At 41.4% G+C, this 19,074-nt stretch overlaps 1 protein-coding gene across 1 annotated transcript in view; it reads left to right on the top strand.

Moving 5' to 3' along the window:
* Positions 1–256: 256 nt before the first annotated feature.
* Positions 257–19,074, top strand: part of MSRA (methionine sulfoxide reductase A) — a 407,469-nt gene continuing 388,651 nt past the window's right edge. The window contains exon 1 of the mRNA XM_057720694.1: positions 257–709. Coding sequence (XP_057576677.1) covers positions 574–709 — 136 coding nt within the window. The 5' untranslated portion in view covers positions 257–573. The remainder of the gene's footprint in view (positions 710–19,074) is intronic.

Here is a 19,074-nt window from a genome sequence, read left to right as displayed (position 1 = left end):
TATATATGAAACATATTGAATTATCTTCCCTATTCTGAACTATTGGAAAATTGTGCTTAGTTTCCACTTTGGATAATCATCTTTTTGATAATTTATCATAATGGTTCCAATGGAAACAGACATAGATACTAGTTTCTAAGGCAGGTTTTCGCAAGCTTGCTGGGCATACCCAGCAATTGCTAAGGAGGTTGTGAAATGCGAAGTTAAAGTCAAAAGCCGGGTTTTGTTTTGTTTTTGGCCCCTGCCGCTTCACGTACTTCGTACCGCCAGCAGTACACTTGTCTGCTGCCCGAGAACTTTGTTCCGAAGGGGAGCAAGAAAAATTCTCAGGTGCCTCCCCGGACCCGGCCCCTCTTCAGGGCGAGAACACGCCCTCCGTCCCGGCCCGCCCGCCTCGAGGCTGAGGTAATAACCTCGATTCCGGGGCGGCGGCAACACAGCCCAGGGCGCACGTACCCCCGCTGGCCCGCCCCGCCTCCGGTGCACGCCGCTCCCCCGGCACCCCCGCCAGCCGCACTCCGCAGGGGCGCCTCGGCTCCCGACCGCGCCGGCCTCTCAGCCAGCCTCCCGCCCATGCTCTCGTCCACCCGAACGGCCCGCCAGCTCTTCAACAGCCTCTTCGCCGTCACGAGAATGGGTGACTCCGCCTCCAAGATCGTCAGCTCCCAGGAGGCCTTGCCGGGCCGAAAGGAGCCGATCGTCGTAGCGGGTAAGGACGCGGGCACGCACGGAGGGCGCGGTCATCGCCGCTGCGCACGCGCGTCTTCCGGCTGCCGGACGGCAGCAGGGGGCCGGCCTGCGGAGGATCGGCAGCCGGGGGTCTGCGCAGGCGCGGAGGGCGCTGGCAGGGGAGGGGGCTGGGGGTCGCTCCTCTTTGTTTAGGTTGTCACCGGCTAAAACAACGCAAAGCACGTTGACGGCGTCTAGTACGTTGGTATAACTCACCTAGAGTGCAAATACCCCGGCGGCTTCAAACTTTGGGTGGGAAAAGCGCTGACCCGATTTCCGCCCTTTCCCACGGGTGTGCATCCCCTTTCCGTTCTTTTTTGCACCGGCCGCTGGGATGCAGGCCACTTGCAGCGGTGGTGCGGGTTTGTATTGTCAGTGGAAGCAGTGAATGATACAGAATGATGAACACTGCAGCATTGAAATTGTATATCACTCCAGTGTTCTGGTTGCTGGAAGTATCCTCAGGCTACCAGTATTTTCCAGGACTGCTCGGTTTCCCCCAGTTGGCAGGAGCTACCCCGGCCCGTGCTCCCGGGTTTGCCTGCATGTGTCAGTCATGGAAAAGAGCTGTGTCACCAGACTTTAAAATAATTTTCCAATCTCATACCAGTGCTTTTGGAGAATATAATAAAATATAATATATAAAATATTATACAATGAAATGCTAGGAAAATGAAGTAAAATGAATAAAAATAAAATAAAAATGAAATGCTAGAAACTGCTCTAAAAGTTTCGAAAGCTTAACTCTAAATTTGTTTCAACCCCATAGAAGGTTGCAGATAGCACGAGTCCACCAACCTGAGGACCATACTTTGCGAAGGATTACCTTGGTGCATTGCTTCTCAAAGTGTGGTCCCAATGATATCTTTTAAATAAGCCCTTCCGGTGATATTCGTGCACTCGGTAGTTTGTAAACCGCTGCTTTAGAGGTGTTGGAGGATTAAGTGGTGATTAATCTTTTACATATGGCTCGATGCCAAGATAAGTCCTGCATTTACAATTTCCTAGGCATTCTTCCATTTTTCTTTTCCTTAAAGAATTGTTGAGCATATATAGGAGGAGGTCGTTCTGAGGGTCTGGGTGTCATACACAGTACTCAGTATGAGAATGGAGAGGTAGAGGTCTTTGGATTTGAGGCAGTTTGGGAACTGATGCTGTGTGACCCGTTTCCCACTCACCTACATTAGCAGTTCTATTTCTTATGTCCCCCATCACTTCACTCCCAACTCATCAACAACCTTAAAAAGCTTATTTTATTTTTGACTATAATTCAGAGAATGTTTCAAAAAAAAAAATCCAGATTATTTTTAAGTCTACCTCTAAACTATATAACCCCATTTTCTAAACTTTATTTATATTGAAAGAGAATTGCTTTTTAACCATCTAGGATTCATAAATAGATGTTTAAAGGCCATGCTTCTCAATGCTGAGCTTCCCCAGCTTGTATGAAACTTCCTCTTTACACACTACAATGTCTTTGTTATGTCCTCCCGGATATCTAAAACCAAATCCAAAACTCCTGATCAGATTTCCAAACTAGTTCAAGATTAAAATTGAACAGATTTTAGTTCTCTTTTATCTTAACCAAAGTCTTCCCAATCTTAACCAATATACTTCCCAAAAGTATATAAATGACACTTTTGGTAAAAGATAACAGGACAGAAACGAGCCAAAGTTGTCTTTTTCTATCCATCTATAATAACTCTGACTGAAAAACCTCAGGACCTGGTTCTTTTCTAGGCTTTTCTGCCTTTTTGTATAGCCATGTATACATTGCTGTATCTGGACCAGTAAACTTTTTTGGTGTAGGGCCAAGCCTGCAATGTGCATGTTCTTTTTGTTCAGCTGTTGTAGCTTCCTCCCACCCCTCCAAATACTTAATTTTGGATTGTGGCCTTTCCTATCTCTCCCCCTGGTACCGCTGCCTTGACAGGTTGCTGAAGGTTCTGATTGGCCCCAGAAATGGACAGTGTTACCTCTTTGGTGGGTTTTCAGTGGCTGTAAGATGGAAGCGTACGGACTTAATGTTATTGTTTTGAAAGTTAAATTCATCTCAGTTCCAACCTCCAATCTGTTTAACATCTCTTCACCTCTTTATATTACCTGTGTCTGTCTGTTGTTATTTGTGCCATGACTTTCTCAAAAGTTCTGAGACAAAAGCATCACCTTTTGATTTTAGAAGGCAGGCCTTGTCTGTTTAGTGCCTTTGGCTCAGCCTAGTTCCAGGTATGCACTATTACCAAATATATTTGGTGTGAAGGGTTATCATCTTAGCTTTACCCTATCTTTTTTGGGGTGCTTAAGGAAACAGACACTCTTTTATAAATGGCGGCCTAGTAGTAGATTTCTACTTTGCAAGAAGGTGAGATTCAATCCTTCAAACTTCTGTAATGTTTCATTTCTCCCAGGCTACTTCAAGTGGATCAAAACATGAATAGGCCTGCTTTGGGTGATTGGTTAAAGCTAAACCTGGGCTGGACTGCCTCATTTGAAGCACACTTTATTCAGCTTAATGGTGGGTTCTGGACATCACTGGCTGGCTGGCAGGGTGCACAGGAATTTGCTGTTCTTATTATGTGGTGGTGGTCTCTCTTTGTTTCAGTGCTTGGCTACAAAGCAGTACTCAGAGAACTTTGGGACCTGCAGGGAGAAGGGGAATTCAGGCTTGCTGAATTGAATTGGTGGGCAATCAAATTGCTAGAGATAGGCAGAAGGTGGAAAGCTTATAATTAAAACCTCAGAGTTCCTCCTGCATCATTAAAATCTAAATTAGAACTGATCTTGGGGGGAGGGATAAATTAGGAGTTTGAGATTAAAATATACACACTATTACATATAAGATACATAACCAATAAGGACCTAATGTATAGCACAGGGAACTATACTCAATATCTTGTAATAGCCTGTAATGGAAAAGAATCTAAAAAAGAATATATATGTATATGTATAACTGAATCACTTTGCTCTACACCTGAAATGTACACAACATTGTAAATCAACGATATTTCAATAAAAAATTAAAAAAAAGCAATCAACAGGAAAAAAAACTGATCTTATTTCTAGTGAATTAATTATTGTAAAAACCCAGCTTTTTATTTATGTGGCACCTTTTTTTTTCCATGTTGGAAGCATTGCTAATCTGTTTTTTGATCAGGTGTTTGGGACGTAGATACACCATCCAAGATAATGTTGGCAGCTCCTATTTAATCTCTGCTTTCTTGCCTGTATAGTCTTAGGTGGTATTTGCTGTGTTTGTTACTGTGATGCCTTTTGGGGGAGAGAAGAGGTGTAGAACACCTGCTAAAGGTTTTCTCTTTTAAGAACTATAAATATAAGCAGAAAAACAGTGGAACAATATGAGTAATCCAGAAGGTGGCTATTTGAAAAATAATTGAACTGTGACTAATAGCTATCTAATAAGGGAAAAAAGGAAGTAAGTACAAATATATGAAATGAGAACTGAAAGGGGGGAATAATAGAAATAGAAATATAAAGAATCATAAGAGACAATTTACTCAGTTCTTTGAAAATAAATTTGAAAACTTGGATGGAATAGATAACTTTTAGGAAAATATAATTGACCCAGCCCGACCCCAGAAAGAGGTAGAAAATATAAACAGATTGATTTTTCTGGAAGAAATAAAGTTGTCAAAGAATTGCCTCCTCTCAAAGCATTATGTTCAGACAATTTTATAGGGGACATCTAAATATTTAAAGAACAGATAATTCCAATAGTATGTATTTAAACTGAAAGGATTGTCAGATTCTTTTTATGAAACAAGTATAATATTGAAACAAAACCTGATAAAGATTGCACTAAAAAGAAAACAACAGACCATTCTCACTTTATTGATACACAAATATTGATACAAAACTGCTAAATAAATATTAGTAAACAGTGTCTAGTAATGGATTTAGTTCAGACGCAAGGATTTGTCAATATTAGGAAATCTATTAATATAATTCATTATTTAACTGGTGTAAGGAGAAATATGATATAACTGTTCTCCTAGATACACGTAGAGATGGCTACTTCCTTAACGTGATAAAATATATCTGTCCCAGCCCAAAGGCCAACATCATACTTAATGAAGAAATATTAGAGATTTCCATTTAAGTCCCAGTCAAGAAAAGATGTGGAGGTGGTTCACTCTTGCTTTGTTTAGTAGCAGGTGTGTATTATTACTAAATACTTTTGTTCTTAAGGGTTATCATCTTAGCTTTAACCTTACCTTTTTGTGTTCTTAAAAAATTTCCATCCTTTTATGAACTGTGGCCTGGTAGATTACTACTTTGTAAGAAGGTAGGAGTCAAACCTTCAAACTTCTTTAATGTTTAAATTTCCCAGAGCTGCTTATAGTGGATCAAAGTATGACAAGGCCTGCTTTGGGTGACTGGTTATTATTTAACATTGTTTTGTAGGTGCTAGTCAATGCAGTCAGATAAGAGAAGGCAATTAGAGATATACACATTGGAAAAGAGAAGATAAGACTAACGCCATTTGCAGATGATAAGATTATGTAACTGGAAAATCCAAGAGAGTTTAATAAGGTATCAGGGTATATACATATCAGACAGAAACAAATAGCTTTACTCCATATAAACAACCTGTTAGAAAATGTAGTAATGGAAGAAAACACCCCATTTATAATAGCAACCAAAAAAGTTAAATTTTAGGAATAAACTTGGGAAGAAATACGTACAACCTATGTGAAGAAAATACACTGAAGAACGCAAAAGAAGAACAAATGGCAAGACATACCAGTTTCTTGGATAGGAAGACTGAACAGGAAACATACATCACTTCTCCCTAAGTTAATTGATAAAGGTAACATGGTTTCAAGAAAAGTACTAATGATATTTTAATTTTGTTCTAGAACTGGGTGCAATAATTTAAAAAATTCATATGGAAAGATAAAAAGAAATAGTTATGGTAACTGTAAAAGAAGAACAAAGAGGGACAGCTGGCCCTTCCAGATACTAAAAGTGAAGCTTAATGATTTAAACAGTGTGGGACTGTCCATGAGTAGGTAGGCCAATAAACAGCATAGAAAGATCAGAAATTCTTAAATACGTATGAGAATGTAGCATACGATATAGGTGACATCTCAAATCAGTGAGGAAAAGATAGAATATTCAGTAAATGGTTATGGGACAACTGGGTAGCCATATGGAAAAAACCAAAACCCCAAAACAAACCCAAAGTTGCATCTGTACTTCACATCTTAAGCCAGGATAAGTTCCAGAAGATATATGTTGATAATAGTTCATGCTTATTGAGTGCTTACTATGTGCCAGACACTGTAGTAATTGATTTACTTTTACTAATATGTTTAATCGTCATAGTAACCTAAGAAAGTGGTAACTATTATTATCCCCACTTGTAGGTGTGGAAACTGAGGCCTATAGAGTTTAGGTGACTTATGTAAGGTCATATAACTAATAAATGGTGGATCTGGGATATGAATGTAGGCAGTTTGCCTCTAGAGTTTGTGATCTTAAACTTTATATAGTATAGTATAGTCATTTAGTTAAATGTAAAAAATGAAATAATTTAAGGATGAGCAAGGGAGAATTCCTTTAGAAAGGAAAGGCTTTCTAACCATGACTTGAAAATCAGAAGACTTAAAAGATTGATAAGTTAGATCACAACAAAATACAAATCTTCTGCACGCAAAAATTACCATAAGCAAATTCAGAAGGCAAACTGGGGTAAATATTTGCAACTCATATCATTGGTGAAGGACTAATCTCCCTAATATATAAGAAGCTTCTAGAAGAGAATAAGAAAACACCAACATCCATTAGAAAAATAGACAAAGGTTATGAGCAGTTTACAGAAAAGGAAGTATAATTGGCTCTTAAACATATAAAAAGATGCTCAACTTCACTCATAATGAGGAGGATGTAAGTACCATTTTTCGTTCTTCAGGCTGGCAAAAATCCAGAACTTTGATGATACACTTTGTTGGTAAATCCTTAAGGAAAAAGGCCCTCTCATACATCGCTGGCAAGCATGTAAGTTGGCTCAACTCTTATGGAAGGCAATTTGGCAATATCTATCAAAAATTTAAATGCGTATACCTTTTGACCCAGGAATTCAATTTCTGGGAATTTATCCTACAGATATACTTGTACTTGTGCCAAATAATGACTGTACCAGGTTATTCACTGCAGCTTTGTTTGCAGTAGTCAAAGACTGGAAACAACCCAAATGCCCATCAATAGGGGCTAGTTAAATAAATTATGGTTCGTCCTCACAATGGAATAGGCAGCTGTAAAAAAGAACTTGGACTATCTATATGAGAGATTGCCAAGATATAGCGTTAGGTGAAAAATGCAAGGTTAGAACAGTGTTACATGTCAACTTTTGTGTGAACAGAGAGGAAAAGAATAATAATATGTATGCACAAAGAAACTTTGAAAGGATAGCTAGGAAAGTAATGGCCACGGAGAGGGCTATGCTGTGAGCTGATGGTGAAGGGGAGACACAGCTGGGAGATTTGACGCCGTGCTTTTTTTTTTTAAACTTTTGATTCTTGTAATGCGACTGCATTGTTGAATTAACTCCACTTTGAAGATGATCTCTTTCTGCTGTTTTTAGTCTAATTGACCACCTTTCTGTCATCTTTTGTGATCCCTATTTCAAGTTCTTTTTTTCCTTCTTTTTAAATTTTGCTTTCTTTTTCATGTCAAGGTCTTTTTTTTCTTCCCCAACTTGCTTTTGTAATCAAAATCCACGTTTTGGCGTGATTTAAAAATCTAAATTTAGAGGGTGAAATTGGAATAAGTTAATCCAAGTCATTTTACATTTCATAAATATTCATTTTTATTGAAGTGTCAATTGTGGTGGCATCATTTATACAAAGAAAAGATCTTTGGGGACAAATTCCTTCCACTATTATGTAGAAGGCATTATGTGTATTTCTTTTATTTTGAGTGATGTACGTAGACTTTTAAAAGAAAATGATAGAAAACAATTTTCCTTTTAGAAAAAATTTCCCCAATGTGTGATTAATTTCTAAATTGTAGGACATAGAACTATTATCTCTCCTCTTTGCATCCTGTCTAAAGCTCTTTATTTTACCCTCTGTTTCAGAATCCTCATTACTTCCCTGAAGTCCCTGGGATAAGGATATTCCATATCTCCTACCATCTGACCCTTACCTTCCCAGCTTTTCTTCCCACTGTGCCCCTATAGAACCCCCTCTTCCGGCTAGCGTGTATTTCAGTGTTTCGCCTCTGGAAATGTTCATGTGATTTTACCCAAGTGGGTTCCCCACTCTAATCTTTTCATTTAATCGTTCATGACATGTTTATTAAATACCTGCTTGGGTAAAATATTGTGTTTTCCACGTATCCTTATCCTGCGCTTCCTCAGAACTTGCCCTGCTTGAATTCCATTTCTCCCATAAACCCATCCCTTTCCTCTCCAACCTAAGCAATCCCTTTCTTCTCTACTAGACAAATAATTATGAACTGTTTTATGACTCCTTGTGTCAGATCTTCATTGTTACTTAGGTACTTTTTTGCTACCCAGGTTATTAAATCCCTGTCTTGTAGTAGGGGCAGGGCGGGCATGCAGCCATTAGTGCGAGAGCTTTAGCGCAACAGTTAGAAGTCCCACTCCACCAACAGAAAGGCAATTGTCATGAGCTGGGAATTAACCTGATTGGCATTTACTGAAGTAGATATTTCTATTGATCCTATACAAACGATTCTCTCCAGTTTAAATGAAAAGTCACCGATAGTCGGCCTGGCAGTGGTCCTCGAGGCAGAGAGCGGGGTGAGAGGCAGATCGCAGGCTTCTCCCCGGGGCCCTCCAGGCCCTCCAGCCTTGGGGCCGGCAGGTGAGCTGCAGGCCCGGGGACGGGCTGAGGGCTGTGTCCTGCAGAACCCCAGAGCCCTCGCCACAGTTGCCTACTGGCCAGGCCCAGGCCTTGAAGCAGCTGCGAACTTCTCCACCGACCTCCCCTCCTCGACCTAATGCGGGCAGCTGTCTGCGTGGATCTTGGTCCGTCGAGGCCTCAGCAACTGGCGTATACGGACACTGCCGTTAAGGTAACAACTTCAACTGGCTTCAGTCTCTCTGTTCAAATTTCAAAATGTGCCCCAGCTTAGATCAGTTGTCCATCCCTAGGAGGTCAGAGGTCAGGGTGAAGTTGCAAGGACATTGCACAGCATTACTTCATTCCACCTCTGTGGTCGGGGCTATTCCTCAAGAAGGGCAGTTGGCATGAGCTGAGAATTAACTTGATTGGAATTTGCTACAATAGGTATTTCTATTGATTCTATACAAATGATTCTCTCCAGTTTAAATGAAAAACCTGAGGGCCAGCTGTGTCCTGGGCACCTGGCTCCCTCAGTGATAATGGCAGGGCAGAGTCTGGGGACCTGGCCCTGAGGGCACCACCAGCTGAGATCTGCCTCTCCAGCCAGGCTGGGCAATGGCAGGAGGACCCAGACTGGGTGCTGGATAAACGCTGCTGGGCAGGATAACCTACCCATGCAGGGACCTCCTCCTCTTAGCCAGGGCCTGGACCTCAGAGGGCAAAAGTTGAGCCTTGGGACCATGCCCTTTCTTGTCAGAACAGAGAATAACATTCATTTTGGTGGAGGTTTACAGGAGCATCGTGACAGGACCGTGACCCAACCTCAAGAACAAAGGATATGACACCAAGAAATTTGCAACAACTAACCACGCCCCTTCCTCACCTTTCCTATAAAACGGCTTTGCAGAAAGCTTTCAGTGAGTTCGGGGTTTTCAAGGCATGAGTTACCTGTCTCCTTGCATGGCCGTGCAATAAACGTTTCTCTGCTCCAAACTCCGACATTTTGGTATCGTTCAGCCTCACTGTGTGTCGGGCACAGGGACTTGTGTTTGATAACATTATCTCCCCATATGAGTGTGAGCTCCCCAGAAAGATGTCTGTCCAGAGTGGGGAGCCATTTTTCACTTCTTAAAGGGTGGGGCTGGGCCGTGTTTGATACTGATTTTATCCTGTAGTCTGTAGCACTTCACAAAGGGTGCTGCCTACCTACATCAGACAGTCATATTTTGTGGATATTGGGGCAAAGTGTGGTTAATGCCTGAAAACAATGACCAAAAAAGTGATTTTTTATGTGACCAATGGTGACACAGAGAAGCTAACAAAACATGTTTTATCCATAGGGCACACGCTCTGAATTGTTTTTCCACTAGTGGTGATGGATTTGTGCTGATTTCAGACTTCCCTCTCAGTCACTCTTGTGACCAGTCATAAACTTTTCTGCTGGCCAGGATGAATGATGGGGAGCCCCTTGTCTTCAAATCTCTGAGCAGGGACATGCTAGGGACCTGCAGCAGTGATGGGCAAAGAGGTGTCATGCTCAGCACAGCCGTGGGGGGCCCCATCCTGCTGGCCTCTGGTTCAGGGGACAACAGAGAGCCCCTGCATTGACTGGGGGAGGGAGGAGAGTGAGGACAGCTGGCTGAGGAACGGGACGCTGGTTGGGTGAGAAGACATCAGCCTGTGCCATGGGCCCCAAGAGAGCCAGCGGCCTCCAGGCCCTCAGCAAGGAATGGAGTGGAGGCCTCTTTGCCAAGCTTAGTCCGGCCCCTTCACAGACCCCAGTGGCCTGGCAGCTGTCACCCCTGCTTGCCTTGGCCGATGGCCAGACCCTTCCCATGCTATAGCAGCTGGCTGTAGCCCCTGCCATTCTGTGCCAACCCAAATCTCAAACTCTGGTGCTGTATGAAAGACTGAATTCTGCAAAAGATGGTTTCAGGGTGTCAATGTGTGAGAAAGGAAAGTTGTGGATCTTCTACATCCTATTCTCTCATCTTTCTTCCCTCATGAATCCCCAGTTTGTCTGAGAGCATCACAACATCTAATGTTTTATGAAAGGTAGCATTAGAGTACAAACTACAGGGCAGGATTCTGTCTTATTCCTTGTGCCTGGAGCACAGTAGTTTGACAATAAATATTTGCTGAATGACTATAGCATATTACATTGTGAGCTCTTTGATTGGCAGGCCCTCAAAAACATACATGAATTATGACATACATATATTATGACACAGTCAATAACTGTTTGAATGGGTTCTAGGTACTTTCTCCATAAGCATCTTTGCTGTAGACATCTTTGCCACAAGCATTTTTTGCCGAAGAAGTAATTGGCCGTAAGGCAGTTTTGCTGTGAAAGATAAAATAACTGGTTGACAGTTTTTGGTTTGACAGTTTGATTTCAACTGGTTGAGATGCGTTAGCATTTCTTCCATTTAGTGACATTATTGATGGCTTTACTGAGCTGACAGATGACAATGCTTTGTTCCAAGGGTAAGTTTCTTAGTTGGAAACACACTGCACTGGAGGGGGAGGAGGCTGAGGGCCTCAAAGGTGCAAAGTGGAACCCAAACTTACCATAGAACTTTAGAATGTCTGTCAATGGACATGTGACAACACGCCAAGAACGTACAACAGTGTAGAGGCTTTCACAGGGCAACACAAGCTCAGTTAACAAATGTGCATCTTAGTGTTTGGAAACTGATACCTCTCTTAATGAAGGAAGAAATTTTAGCAAGAAAGAAAAAGTGCAGTGCTGAACAAGGAAATGAATCAACAAGCAAAAAAAGTGTAAAACGCAATGGATGAGAGACCTGGAAGACAAGCACAGGTACAACCTGTACAACAAGCTCAGGTACAACCCACAAAGTAAAGTCAGTTATTCGTGCAGTATTGCCATGAATCTACACTTTCCATGTTTTATTATGTCCTTTTTAATGTCCCTCTTTTGTTTTTCATTATTTTATCTTTTACGGCAAAATTGCCCTATGGCCAATTAGTTAACGCAGTGAAAATGTTTGTGGCAGAAATGCTTAAGGCAAAGTTGACTCTGGCAAGAATGCTTATGATGAAAGCACTGGACCTGAGTTGAGTAATGGAGAGAACAGCGCATTGAAGAAGACAGGAAGGGTGGGGACCTGGGGACTTGGGATTGCCATTGTTTGCTGGTTTCCACGTTAATAATTTTTCCTATTATGCCAGAAAACTATTAGCTAAATAGAATTACGGCAGCCAAATGGAAACATGTGACAAGGAGTGCGCCATATTTGAAGAATGGAGTGTCGGTCCACCCTTGTTACGTGATGGCAGCCTTCTTAGCTGCCACTTCCTCCTTCCTGTAGTTCAGAGCATCAGCTCAGGCTCGGCTGCACGGAGCTGAGTTTCTGCCATACTGCCCGTGCCTTTGTTTACATCACATTTGTAGTGGGTTGTGGGTGTGTCATCATAGAGCAGTTCAGTCATTTTAACTTGTATCTATCTCCTCACCAGGTTTTAAGCTAAGAAGTAGTAAGAGGTTGGGAGGGTCTGACAGCAGCCTTATCTTTGAATAAGTGAAATTGGCATTTGCTGGCATCACCCCGTGCGTTGCCTGCATTTTATTGCTTTACTCTTTGTACCGTCTTCTCCTGGATGGCTGGCTAGCTTCTTCTCAATTGCTCTCATCTGTGAATGGTCCTGAAATCTAGATCTCATCTTGCAAAAGTTCCACTTCCCATTTTCAAATTCTTAGAGGATATGTATGTCCTGCCATGACCCCAAACTCAGTCCTAAAACCAGACTTAGCATTTTCCCTTCAAAACATTGGATAACATATTTTAATTTCCCCATTTCTGTCATGGTACTACTGCTATGCTCTCAAGTCCCTCAAACCTTAGCAACATTCATCTTCAATCCTTGCCTCTATGTTTCAACTGGCCCTCCTCCAAGAAATCTTGATTGTTCCTTGCTGTCTGTATCAGGTAGGGTTTTACAGAGAAACAGAACCAATAGAGCGTGTGTGTGTGTGTGTGTGTGTGTGTGTGTGTGTGTGTGAAAAGATTTATTAGGAGGGATTGGCTCATGTGATAATGGAAGCTGAGAAGTCCAAGATGCACTGTCTGCAAGCTGGACGCCCAGGATAGCCGGAGATGTAATTCAGTCCAACCCTGAAAGCTGAGAACCAGGGGAGTCAATGGTGTAAGCTCCAGTCTGAGTCCTAAAGCCCAAGAACCAGGAGCATCTGAGGGCAGGAGAAGATGGATGTTCCAGCTCAGACAGAGAAACTGAATTCACCCTTCTTCTGCCTTTTTGTTCTAGCTGATCGGATTGCATGAGACACCCCCCCACCCCCACCCTGCGCCGCATATTGATGGGATCTTCTTTTTTACTCAGTGTACCAACTCAAGTGCTTATCTCTTCCAGAAGCACCTTCGCAACAATATGGAAATAACATTTTACCAGCTATCTGGGCATCCTTTAGCCCAGTCAACTTGGCACAGAAAACTAACCATCACACTTTCCTTGGTCACTGCTTTTAGTCTTCCCAGTCTCTCGTGAGCACCGCTATCAAGCATCTATTTAAACCTCACATTTCTTTCTATCACTGCTAAGAAAATAGCGGTAATTCCGTGTGATCTGGGCAATGACTCTCTTCATCATGGGGTTAGGAACGTTCTTTAACTTGCTGCTAATCTCAGTGTTCCTGATCTCTGCTTCCACCATTGAAGCTGACTCCTGCTCTTAGTACCTTCCTCTGGGAAGTTTGTTTTCTTCCTCACAGTCCATCTCAATCTTCCTGGGCCTTTAAAGGCTAATCTCAGTTCTTCCCCTTCCACGCTCCCTTTTGGGGATGGTTCCAGCATAAATTGCTCTTAGATTTGGAAGTGGAGCTAGGGCTTTGAGGCTCTGTTTTACACTTTCATTCCAATGTGTCTCCTAGGGAGGTGAAGATTGAGTTCCTTTAATGTATTTGGAACTCAGAGATTGCCATTTTTGTCCCTTGTGTTTCTTGAATTTCTAGCTTGGTTATGGTGCCCTGTGGGCATGGCCAGAGCTCTTAGATTGCAATGGCCAGGCTGCTTGGTCTTCTGATAACTTCCTCTTTGGACGTCCTATCAAAATGTTCATCCCATTTGGTGAGATACTTGGCTACTTTGATCATGATGCTGTTGAAATAAACTGAGGCATATTAAAACTTTTAAGAGTTTATGTGAGCAAAAACTGATTAGAATTGGGCAGCATCCAATCTAGCTGATAGAAAGGAGCTCTGAAGAGCTGTACAAAATGAAAGATTTTTATAGCCAGAAGGGAGCAGGAACAAGGAAGTTGTACTAGGTAGGCAGGGTGGTTATGGCAAGGTTACTTTCGTCTAGGGGATGGCAGGATGTCTGTCAGGCAGATTACCCAACTGGTGCTCATTAGGCGATTCCTTATTGGTTCTTAAACCATTTCTCTCCCATTTCTGGGAGACCCAAAACTGTAGCCAAGGTAAATCCTGGTTTGGTGATGTGGGGCTTAGCATAAGTGATTTTATTTGGGGCCCATTTTTTGTATGTTTTTATTTATTTTTTTAATATTTATTTTATTTAGTTGCACTGGCTCTTAGTTACAGCAGGCAGGCTCCTTAGTTGTGGCACATGTGCTCCTTAGTTGTGGCACATGAACTCTTACTTGTGGCATGCTTGTGGGATCTAGTTCCCTGGCCAGGGATTTAACTCTGGCTCCCTGCATTGGGAGTGCAGAGTCTTATCCTTGTTTTTTGTTTTCTTGTTTTTTTAAAAAATATATTTATTTATTTATTGGCTGCATTGTGTCTTTGTTGCTGCACATGGGCTTTTGAGCTGAGGCTACTCTTCATTGCAGTGCGCAGGCTCCTCATCATGGTGTTTTCTCTTGTTGTGGCTCACGGGCTCTAGGCGCATGGGCTTCAGTAGTTGCAGCACATGAGCTCAATAGTTGTGGCTCACAGGCTCTAGAGCACAGGCTCAATCGTTGTGGCACACAGGCTTAGGTGCTCCGCGGCATGTGGGATCTTCCTGGAGCAGGGATCAAACCCGTGTCCCCTGCATTGACAGGCAGATTCTTAACCACTGCACCACTTAGGAAGTCCCTGCTTTTTGTTTTTAAACAAGGCCAAATGCTTGATTTTACCTTGACCAGAGGCTGCCATAGCCTCTGAACCAGCTGCGACCTCTTCTGTAAGCTGGGTCTCTTCTAAAATGTTGAATAAGATTATTGTCCTTCACAGAGAAAGATGTGGTTCCTTACATTTCTGTAGGACTTTTGTACCATTTCATGTGAGCATATCTACAGAGTTTCTCAGCAGGGTATATTTCTAATCCACTAGCTTGTTGAATAAGTGTGTTAAATTTACATTATAATACAGCAAAGACTGGTAATAGTGAAACTGGATGAAATGCAGAGTTACAATATGTTTCGATGAATATATTATCATTACATTTTTTAAAAATGAAGAATATAATTCAGAAACATTGAATGTCTTCCCAGAGCATGTATATAAAATGAATTCTTTTGAAAATGTTACCATGGTAAGGTAATAACATTAGTGTTGAATTTTCCTCTGGAACTTTTTCATATTTTACCTTTAATTTTTTTTTTTTTTTAATTTGTAGTTTACTCTTAGGTAATTTATAGTTTGCTCAGGTCAAACATAATGTGAAAAATTAAAAAGCATTATTCACAGGAGGCCAAAAATTATTCTTTGGCCAGCTGAAGAAAATTTGATATTTTAACAGATTTTACCCAGAAGGCGAGAGCCATGAAAATGAAATACTGCGAGGGAATTCAGAGCTTTCCAGCTGGAGCAAATGAAACCTCAAGGAAAAAAAATCCTGAATGTACTGTAGTTAGCAGATGAAAAGAAAACCACATTAGGGTTTGCCGAATGGAGCAGCCAGCTTTCAAATAGAGCCCCGGAGAAAACACTGCATGGCTGCAAACCTCCATTTCCTTATCTCTTCTTAGGAACCAATTCCTGAAGAGCTACGTCATCTAGAAGGAAGTCCAATGCAGCAACTCCTGCTGGTCCCTGGGGTTCCTGGCCTACCACTTAGCATTCCTCGCACATGGAGCTGTGTGCACCGGCACGAAGCAGCCACACTGAGCTGCCCGCTCCCCCCACTGAGGCTGCAGCCAGCCTGATAACAGCCCCACTCACCAGCTCACCAGGGTCTCTCCCTGACAACTGGAGGCAGGTTGCCGGGAAACCGCATCCCTCCAAGAGGAGTCACTGTGTCCAACTGCCTCTGCATGTAAAGAGGCTGGAGGAGCCCCTTGCAGATAACTTTATTTTCAGATATTTTAAAAAAAAAAACATTTTTTCTTCTTCAGAATCATGCTCATCTTAAGAAGCACTGTGGATTTATTTTGATAAGTGGAATAAAAGGGAATAATTATTTTCTGGTGAAAATTAGGGGTTGGATGAGTAAGATTATATAGCTGTTTGCTGCAGTAGTTTGGGGGAAAGATATAGGAATAAGCTATATAAGTTTAAATATGAATTTCCAGGGGCAAGATATGAACTAGGGGATTTATATGAATATTATGGAACTTAAGCTTTAACTATTTTGGTTCATCGAAAACCCGACAATTATTTTTTTCAGAATAAGGAGATTGATTAAAGAGCTGAAGCCGGGGTTTCTTTTTCTGTATATGTTTGCTTTGGAACTTGTAGGATGGTTGACAAACAAAATTGATGTAATTTAAAAAATGAGGATTCTCTACTGTTTACTCTCTTAGAAAGCAACCAAGGGGTCTTTGCTCTTAACCCCTGGTTTCTCTTCCCAGGGAGTCTGGTAATAGGCTCTTCTCACTGGTCCTACCCAGTCTATGCTGAGATGGCTTCTCTTTGCTTCAGGGCCTTTGTTACCTAAACCTTAAATTTTTATTCATATTTTTGCTCAAAGGTTGATCTGTAAGTTTTTAATCATTTTTATCTTCTTCTTCCAACTTCCCAAGTAACCAGTGTCCAAAACCAAGAGAGCATTCTTCAGTGCCTTTCTCCATATCCATAAACTATGTAAACACTCACATTATTTATTGTTGGTATTTTATAAAAATGAATCAACTTATATTCTCTGTATCTCACTTTTCTCATTTAATAGTACATTATGGAAATATATCCAAGTGAGCTGGTATATCTTAACATATTCTTTTTAACAATATTAATAGACTTAATTTTTTGGAGCAGTTTAAGGTTTACAGAGAAATTGAGCGGAAAGTACAGTGAGTTCCCATATACACCTGCCTCTCTTCCCAAGTGTCCCCTATTGTCAATATTTTGCTTTAGTGTGGTACATGTTGCAATTGATGAGCCAATATCAATATATTATTATTAACTAAAGTCCATACTTTGCATTAGGGTTCATTTTTTGTGTTCTACATTCTATGAGTTTTGACAAAAAGACAGGTATACACTGTTACAGTATCACACAGAATAGTTTCACTGCCCTAAAAATCTGCTTTGTTCCACGTGTTCTTCCCTTCCTCCCTGATGAACCCCTGGCAACCACTGCTCTTTTTACTGTCTCCATAATTTTGCCTTTTCAAATGTATCATATGGTTGGAATCATATAGTATGCAGCCTTTTTAGATTCACTTCTTTCACTTAGCAATAAACATTTAGGGTTCCTCCATATCTTGACAGCTCATTTCTTTTTAGTGTTGAATAATATTCCATTGTATGGATTTATCACATTTTGTTTATCCATTCACCAATTGAAGAGCATCTTTGTGGTTTCTGAGTTTTGGCAGTTATGAATAAAGTTACTGTAAACATTCTTATACAGGTTTTGGTGTGAAGATAATTTTTCTATTCCTTTGGGTAAATACCATGGAGCACAATTGCTAGATCATACGGTAAGAGTATGATTAGTTTTGTAAGAAACTGCCAAACTGTGTTCCAAAGTGGTTGTACCATTTCACATTCTTATTAGCAGTGAATGAAATTCCTGTTGATTCACATCCTTGTCAGTACTTGGTTTAGTCAGTGTTTTAAATTTTAGCCATTCTAAAAGTATGAAGTGGTATCTTGTTTTAATTTGCGATTCCTTAATGACATACGATGGACATGTTTTCACATGCTTATTTACCATCTGTATATCTTCTTTTTTTAAAAAATCTATCTATCTATCTATCTATCTATCTATCTATCTATCTATCTATCTATTTATTTTATTGGCTGTGTTGGGTCGTTTTTGCTGTGCATGGGCTTTCTTTTTAGTTGCGGTGGGGGCTACTCTTCGTTGTGGTGCGTGGGTTCCTCATTGCCCGTGGCTTCTCTTGTTGCGGACCACGGGCTCTAGGCATGTGGGCTTCAGTAGCTGCAGCACATGGGCTCAATAGTTGTGGCTCATGGGCTGTAAAGTGCAGCCTCAGTAGTTGTGGCGCACGGGCTTAGTTGCTCCATGGCATGTGGGATCTTCCTGGAGCAGGGCTCGAACCCATGTCCCGTGCATTGGCAGGCGGATTCTCAACCATGGCGCCATCTAGGAAGCCCTGTATATCTTCTTTGGTGAAGTATCTGTTTATGTCTTTTGTTCACTTTTTAATTGGATTTTTAATTTTCTTATTGTTGAGTTTTTTTTTTTTTATTGGCACATGGGCTTAGTTGCTCCGCGGCATGTGGGATCTTCCTGGAGCAGGGATCGAACCTGTGTCCCCTGCATTGGCAAGCGGATTCTTAACCACTGCGCCACCTAGGAAACCCCTATTGTTGAGTTTTAAGAGTCCTTTTTATATTTTGGGTAGCAGTGCTTTATCAGACATGTATTATGCTAATATTTTCTCCCAGATTGTCTTCTTAAACCTTTGACAATGTCTTTTGCAGGGCAGACATTTTATTTTTATTTATTTATTTTTTTAAAAAATTATTTATTTATTTATTTAGCTGTGTTGGGTCTTTGTTGCTGCCCGCGGGCTTTCTCTAGTTGTGGCGAGCGGGGGCTACTCTTCATTGTGGTGCGCAGGCTTCTCATTTTGGTGGCTTCTCTTGTTGCAGAGCATGGGCTCTAGGTGCATGGGCTTCAGTCGTTGTGGTATGTGGCCTCAGTAGTTGTGGCTCACAGGCTCTAGAGTGCAGGCTCTGCAGTTGTGACTCATGGGCTTAGTTGCTCTGCAGCATCTGAAATCTTCCTGGACCAGGGATCGAACCCATGGCCCCTGCATTAGCAGGCAGATTCTTAACCACTGTGCCACCAGGGTAGTCCCCAGAGCAGACATTTTAAATTTTAATGAAGCCCAACTTATCAATTTTGTCTTTCATGGATTGCACTTTTGGTGTAGTATCTAAAAATTCATTTCCAAATCTAAGGTCATTTGTATTTTCTCATGTTACTTTCTAGAAGCTTTATAGGTTTGCATTTTAAATTTTGAGTTAATTTTTATGAAAGATGTAAGTTCTGGGTCTAGATTATTATTATTATTATTTTTGCACGTGAACATCCAGTTGTTCAAGCACTATTTTGAAAAGACTATCTTTGTACCATTGCATTGGCTTTCCTCCCTTGTCAAAGGTCAGTTG

The sequence above is a fragment of the Hippopotamus amphibius genome, chromosome 2, assembly GCF_030028045.1.
Source record: "Hippopotamus amphibius kiboko isolate mHipAmp2 chromosome 2, mHipAmp2.hap2, whole genome shotgun sequence".
Taxonomy (NCBI): domain Eukaryota; kingdom Metazoa; phylum Chordata; class Mammalia; order Artiodactyla; family Hippopotamidae; genus Hippopotamus; species Hippopotamus amphibius.
Note: the sequence above shows the minus strand (reverse complement) of the source record. Positions and strands in the feature narration are given on the sequence as shown.